The sequence below is a fragment of the Phaseolus vulgaris genome, chromosome 8 (assembly GCF_051622355.1).
Source record: "Phaseolus vulgaris cultivar YP4 chromosome 8, ASM5162235v1, whole genome shotgun sequence".
In the NCBI taxonomy this organism is placed as follows: domain Eukaryota; kingdom Viridiplantae; phylum Streptophyta; class Magnoliopsida; order Fabales; family Fabaceae; genus Phaseolus; species Phaseolus vulgaris.
The window spans coordinates 7,351,439-7,359,112 of NC_143505.1; the positions used below are offsets into that span (position 1 = coordinate 7,351,439).

The 7,674-nt window shown below is 33.5% G+C and overlaps 1 protein-coding gene across 1 annotated transcript; it reads left to right on the forward strand.

Moving 5' to 3' along the window:
- The first annotated feature begins 1,563 nt into the window (after positions 1-1,563).
- Positions 1,564-7,314, forward strand: LOC137824350 (zinc finger protein-like protein). Its single transcript, XM_068629972.2, has 7 exons — positions 1,564-1,933; positions 2,412-2,842; positions 3,882-3,996; positions 4,741-5,415; positions 5,541-5,618; positions 6,203-6,316; positions 6,506-7,314. Exons 1-7 carry the CDS (start codon positions 1,613-1,615, stop codon positions 6,785-6,787), a joined length of 2,016 nt encoding a protein of 671 aa, XP_068486073.2. The 5' UTR covers positions 1,564-1,612; the 3' UTR covers positions 6,788-7,314.
- The last annotated feature ends 360 nt before the right edge of the window (positions 7,315-7,674 follow it).

The following is a 7,674-nucleotide window of genomic DNA, read 5'->3' on the forward strand; positions in this document are numbered from 1 at the left end:
TAACACATCTATGTCAATTTTAGTTTCACCTAGTTCAATTAATCTCAATAAGGGTTAGATACGACCAACTTAACGTGAAATAGTATGGGCTCAACCCAAACTAACTTGAGTTCAAGCCGACTTAGTTCGATCTTGACATGGGTAAAAACTAACTCCTATTCGACCTAGGTTGCTTCCTACTACATTCATATGTGTTATTCAAACACCCCATAGTAAATAGAAAATTAATACTTTGCCCTTTAGTAGCTAATTTAAAACCCAAAACCCTAAATACTTTTCACCTTACTCTCTCTACTCTATGCTCTCAACCACAACACCCCTAACATGTGTTGCATACAATTTCTCTTCCGGAATGGATCATCCCCTCTCTTCTTTCACACAATTATGCAAATAAAAAACTGCATACAATTTCCCTTCAAAATCCACAAGTCATTCAATAACTAATTTTTATTTTATCTTGGTAAAAGTTTTTTCTTTCTTATCTTTTGAGTTCTTATAAATAAAGAGAAAATATTATTCTATATCAATGACAACATTTCAGATTACATAATTTGAAAGTAATCCATCAATATTTTCACTTCATTATGGATCCACACCTTTTTGGATAATCTAATTCGTAAATGCATCGAATTACCCAATCCAAAACACAATTAAACCATGATTATGATTTTTTGTTAACTTTGTACTGAAGAATAATTATGAAATTTTAAAATTTATGGGGGTGCCTGAAGAGCAAATGGGGTGTAGGAAGAAGCAACCTTCAACCTAATATGGAACCAACCTATAATGATTTGGACATGACCTAATAGAACCTATTTGGGTCTAACTCGACTTAACTTGAATTAATACAAACTATTTAGACCTAATTCGACTTAACCTGAATTGAATCCAACCCATTATATTCATAATTTAAATAATAAATTGATTTTTCCACTATTACAACATAATTAAATAAAAAAATAAAATATTTATTTTATTGGAATTATTTTACTCTATATCAATTTTTCCATATCATTTTAATATTTCAGTTCAATCTTTATCAATCTAAAACAACATAAAAGGCTATCACGTATTAAAAAAATCTCAATTTTAAAATAATATACATGAGAACACAGATAATAATATAAAATATTATAATAAAATACAATTCAATCCAATCAAAATATTCAATAATCAATCTTATATTTTATTTATCTTAAATATGTTTTGAATATCTCAATACAAATTAAAAAAAATCAAAAAAATCTATAAATACATATGAATCACACTCAAATTCTCATACTCAATTTTAATTGATCTTTTCAAGTAGATTTCACTTCATTGTTTTTCGACAAACTTTATCCATCATATGAAGAAGTCGTAAGTGTGATTCCAAGAAGAAACACATTCTTTCACCTACAAAAGCTCTTTTTCAGTAAGAAAAAAAAATAAATAAAAAAAATAAAATAAAAATAAAAAATAAAATATATATATATATATATATATATATATATATAAGATTATACAATTAGGTTTTAACTAAGTGGAGAAGAAAAGTATAAAATTAGGTTTTAACTATTTATTTATTTATTCAGTTTCATTGGGGAGGCTTTTGCTATTATCCCTTACAACTATGGCTACTCATCTTGCTGCAGCAAAGTCCACCATGACGACGTCGTCTCAGGATAAACGACACCGTTCCATCTTCGATGTTCCGTCGAATTTCTTCGACTCTTCCCGCCTTCTCCCTTCCCCTCACTCTTCCGTTTCCGATCACCACACCGCAGGCCAAACCCAAACCCTTGAATCCTCCTCAAACAACGTCGTTTTTCTTGATGACTCTCGAAACGCTGTCGTTTCCGCGCCTAGGTTGACCTGCAACACCTGCAGAACGCAATTCGATTCCCTCAAAGACCAGCGTGCCCATTTCAAATCCGACATTCATCGGTTCAACGTAAGGCTCAATCTATCCAGAATAGCCCCTTTCAGTGGTTTTTTGTAAAATTTAGAATGTCTATTGTTGCATTTAAAATTGCATTTAAAACGAGAATTTAATTCTAGTACAATATATTGTAAACTAATTAGCTTGTGTGATGAATTTTTTGAGGGTTATCGTAGATACTAGAAATTGTTATAGATTGATTTCTGGTTAGTTGAGAATGTAAAAACCCTTTACAGTGATAGTGCGTGAAAATTAGACTCTTAAAAATGAAAATTTTGAAATCGCAAATATTTGTTTTATCCTTATTTAAAAAAAAAAACAAACTTTCAGAGTTGTCCCGTTTACGGTGATATTATGTCAAGTTTAGAATGCCCAATTTGCTTTGAAGAGCTACCGCTTTTGTTTTTTGGGACAATGTGCGTTGTGGTTTGGGGATGTGAGTGTGTATTCTAGTGTAATTGTTAATGTTACGGGGTTGTATTGATTATAGGTGAAGCTGACGATTGCGGGGAAGAATATTGTGAAGGAAGAAGATTTTGAGGTGCTGACATCTGAATTTGTCAAAGACTATGATGTGTCCAGTATCTCGGGATCAGAAAGCGATGATGATAGTGAAACTGAGTCACAAAGTCAAATTGTACTGAATGTCAAATCGAGTGAAAATTTTAAACAGAAACTCTTTTTTCTTCTTCCGACAGGGCAGAGAGTTTCTGTCTGGAAGTGCTTGATTATGAATGTGACTGAAAATGTACTGTATGCTGATGAAAAGGCAGAGAATGAAGTTGTTCAGAAGTTGAAATCTCTGACTGCTGAGCCCAGAAACAATACTCAGTTGAGGATTGTTCTGCTTGCATCTGGTGGGCACTTTGCAGGTTGTGTCTTTGATGGTGATGCTGTTGTGGCTCACAAGACATTTCACAGGTTAGAACGTGATTCTTGCTTCCTAACAATGGAAATTTGTTATACCATTTCTTAGTATGATTGAATAAAAGATGAATATGATTGAAGTTTCATTTGGGCAAACTGTGTGGAGGGAGAATAGCAATATATGCATAATGCAAATGCATACACCACTAAATCGTGTACAAAGACTAATATTAGAACATCAATGAAGCATGTATCTTTGTCAATTATTCTCCTGTTGGGGGTCTTGTCTGTTGGAAGTATTGTGTTAGCGCATGCGATCAATTTTGCTCCTGTTCACCCACAATTGATTTTTTTTACCTGGATGAGTCAAGCACGATCATTTACTATCAAATCTTTATGCTTCTTTCCTGATATTTAATGTTCAAAGCCTATCTTGTAAAGCTTGTGTTAACTTGTATGTGCAACACCCCTTGCATTAGAGTATATAGTATAGATTAGCTACTGTTGACACTGCAGCTGAGCCCTTTTAGCTTATTTTAGACACCATCGCATGTGTATAGGCATACTCCAACACTCTTGTGGTTTTCTTTTTCATTGTAAGTCATTCGTTTAATAAGTGGGAGTATTACATATATTTAAAGCTCAATTATGGATTTATGCAGATGACTTTTTAATTTGCTTCTAGAATAAGAATTAGTTCAAAATTCATAATGCATCACCTTCAGTTATTATTGTCTTAGCTATCTATTATTACGAGGAATAGATAAACAAGTGATTAGGTGCAATACGTTCTATCTGAATGGAAATGTATGTATGTTCTTTTTGTAGTCTGTTTAACTTAGTTTTGGCAGGAACGTATGAAATGTTATACTGTTTGGTTAACATTTTCAGCAGTTCTTTTTATTTCCTTTCCCTTGTTTTATTTCCTAAGGCAGTAAATCATACATTGTACTTCTCAATTGTTGACCAAATACCCATTCACTATTTTCTTATCCACTTTTATGATTGCTAGTTCTATTTGCTATAAAAGCTGTAGTTGTAGTTGGATTTTTGAATTTTTTTTTATTCTTAAGCTCTTGTTACTGTTGTACAGATATGTTGTAAGGGCCAAGGCAGGAAAAAAACAATCATCAAAAGATGCTTCTGGCGGGGGTATTCATTCTGCTGGGGCCTCACTTCGTCGTTATAATGAACTCGCATTAAAGAAGGTGTTCAAGTCAAAGCTATATTGTTTTTCTTGCTAATTGTTTATTTACATGCTAGTCAATTGTTCTGCATTTTTGTGTTCTGAAATCAACTGGCAGAGAAACCTATTTATAGTTTTGGAATAATGTGACAAAAAGATGCTATTTTCTTAATTCATTTCAGAGTGTGAGAAGTGGGAATTTTAAATTATAATTACTTGAAAATGTTTTTGGGAATGCATGCCCCCTATTTATATTAAAATTTTCTCGTACTAAATCACAGTTTGCCTTCTCTCAATTATGTATAATTATGGTGACGGCTACAGAGCCTGGTTTGTAAAAAAATTTAGAATTCTATTTGGTTTGAGAAAACATTTTATTTCTTAAAAAATAATTACAAAAATATATAACCTTGTTTCCACTTTTCAGAAATAGTGAAAGCAACAAAATATTGTTTTTGCCATTTTCTGTATGAATCTTTTAAAGTAGGAAATAAAACAAAAATGAGTATTCATTTTTTTAATTATTTGTGAAAGCAGGAAAGAAGAATAGCTAACATTTTCTTAAATCAAATGTATCCTTATAATTGATCATGAATTTTGACAAATTGACTGTTACAATGATTCCTCTTCCAATTTTACTTATAGTTATTCGTTTTCAAACATGCACGGGGATATGCAGAAAACCTTTCATACTTATTGCTTTCTTTGTTTGTATGCACCTCCGAATTTTAAATCTGGACTGATTATTGGCATGCCACTATTTTAGGAAGTGCATGAGCTCTTTACTGCTTGGAAACCTTATTTTGATGCCTCCAATTGCGTGTATATACATGCACCTTCAAGTAGTCGTCAACTGCTTTATGATGGAGAAAGATCGTATTTTGGCAATCAGCAGTGTGCTATTAGAAACATTGCTTTGACTGTTCGGAGGCCTACTTTAAGGGAAGCAAAGCGTGTATATAGTCAGTTGACCCAGGTAACCTACGAAGCTGATGAGAAGGAAGTTTTACAAAGCAAACAAGAGGATTTGGTATCAGTTCACATTTCTAAAATAAATAGCAGTCCAACCTCTGACCAATGTAATGGGGCTGTGTTGGATGACAAAGATAAAGCTGAAGCTTGTTCAAGTAAACAAAATGATGCACTCTCCGTTTTGAGTAATGGAGAAAGTGAGAATGAGCAATCTGGTAAATCAACTCCTTTACATGAAGCAGCCAAATCTGGTGACTCTGTAAAGGTTTTGGAGCTCCTGGAACAGGGCTTGGATCCTTGTGCCAAAGATGAAAGGGGGCGGACCCCATATATGTTGGCACATGACAAAGAAACGAGGAATGATTTCAGAAGATTTATGGCATCAAATCTTGACAAATGGGATTGGCATGCTGCAAAAGTGCCCAGTGCATTGACCAAAGAAATGGAAGAATCACAAGCTGCTAAGCAGGTGATTCTGCTACATGTCAAAACAAGTTTTGAATACTGATTTAAAATCAAAGTTACATTTTTGTATAATCCACTTTGTTTTCTCTATGATTAAAGTAATGATTACCTCTTTTTATGGTAGTACAGGCCGAAAAAGATGCTAAGAGAAAAGCAAGAGCAAAGGAATTAAAGAAATTGCGTAAAGCAAAAGAAAAGAAGGCTCAGGTTCGTTTCTGTCTCATCTTTTATGATCACCTTAATTTTTGAGACATGTTTCTGAAAGCATTTCACCTTGGTTTATAAATCGTTATTTAATTGATAGTTCATTACATATACAGACCTAAATCATCGTAATTTCATTTTGATAGTGTTTACCCTAAATATTTTAGAGACAACTTGGTAGTGTTGAAATATTTGTTTAGAGTGAAAATAGTACCTGATCCTTTGATTAACATTCCCTTATTTTGTCTTTCCACCATTGACTACCAAACGCAATGCAATTAGCTTGTGATGATTTAGTCTTTGGCAAGTATGCATAAACAAATGAACTTTCTGTGAATTATGAAAATGAAAGGGAAACTTGTATATACTTCACCAATTTGTGAGTTCTATTGTTGTGCTTTACTCTGTTGTTTGTGGTTTCAGTCCTAGGGAAATACTCTGAAGAATTTTCATTCATAAGCTGCTTTGATTTTCCATATTTCTCATTTACCAGCACACACTCACACACACACACACTCTTTTACTCATTATCCATCATTCTTGTGGTAAAAATAATTATTCTGAGGAATCTTGAACGTGGTGTTCAGGTTGAAGCCACCTTGCCAAAGAATGATTCCAAAACTGTAGAGAAGCTAGTAACTACTTCAACATCGATAAAGGGACAATCTCAACTAAAAAGTGGCGTGCAATTATCCAAAGAGGTTAGATACTTAATTTTGATGATGTTTGCTAGCCGAAAATCTTAGGGGCCATGTCTTTTGTAACCTTAATGATGTGTTGAAATCATGCTACGCATTTATGAGATTATGTTACCCTTCCATCTGAATAATTTCCACTCTTAACTTCTAATTGGAAATGGGTTGCTTAATATTTTTATTTTTTGAAAACAGGACCAAATAAGAATGGCACAGGCTGCCGAAAGAGAAAAGCGAGCAGCTGCTGCTGAGAGGAGAATAGCTGCTCTCAAAATTCAAGCTAACAGTACGACCGGTGCACCTAGCATGTCAGAGCCAAAAAGTGGATTAGCCGGTGACATTTACTGTTCCTGTTGTAATTCATCACTTGCTGGTAAAGTTCCCTTCCACCGGTATAATTACAAATACTGCAGCACATCATGCATGCATGTACACAAGGACATCCTAGAAGATCATGACAACGTGTTAGATATTTAAAATTTTCTTTTTGCAAGTCAAGATTGCTCCAAATATCCATTGTTCTTGATTTGGTTGCAAGTTATCTTGGATGGAAAAAGGTAAAAAAGTGAAGAGGGGTGGGGAGCAGCCGCGGTGGAAGGACTGAATGGTAAATAACATGAGCTGATGATTTCAAAAGAATAAAAATTTGTTTCTAAGCAACATTGATACAGCTAGAGTCATAACAGCTATCTTAGAGCGTTCCCTCTGTGTTGTGCCAAGCATGAACACAGCATATGACCAAGTGCAGACTTCACAATTCGGCAATAGTCCTGTATTTTTTTATTTTCTTTTTTCCGTATGTGGGTTTTTGTTGGAAGTGTGGTCTGCTTGACTCTATTTTATCAGGCTTGAATTGTCTGTTTTTAAATTAAGCAGATCTAAAAGGTAGACTATTAAGGACTACAGCTGTATAACATAATCTCTCCATTGATGGTCTCATAATCTCCATTGATACTGCCTCCTCACAATTGTGAAGGGATATGAATGGTGTTGTTTTGCCTCAAGCTTTTATTCTTTTAGACTTCTTGAGTTTTTAAATTTATTTTCTGTGAGATTGCTGCCATGGCATAAAGAAAAATATGTTAACTCTAGACAGTATCAATCTCAAGCGATAGGCTGAAGTCATTTAACTCAGTTTTCACAACTTGATCTCAATGGCATACATTTAGCATGCCTATGAATAGAAACTTTCACAATTTTATCGAAATTAAAATGTATTAAATTTCAATTGTTTTATTTTACAAGTTTTTTGTTAGGATAGATCAATTCAAATTTGTTGAATTGTAATTTTTATATTATAATTATTATTTGGTGGTGTTTTTCAACTTGTCCCAGTTATTTTTCAGTCAATTTTTTTAATATTT

Bases quoted from the DNA above. Each gene is read 5' to 3' on its own strand.
- LOC137824350 (XM_068629972.2), top strand. From the start codon at position 1,613: ATGGCTACTCATCTTGCTGCAGCAAAGTCCACCATGACGACGTCGTCT. The intron at 5,619-6,202 runs GTTCGTTTCTGT...CGTGGTGTTCAG, and splicing joins CAAAAGAAAAGAAGGCTCAG to GTTGAAGCCACCTTGCCAAA. The intron at 6,317-6,505 runs GTTAGATACTTA...TTTTGAAAACAG, and splicing joins GCGTGCAATTATCCAAAGAG to GACCAAATAAGAATGGCACA.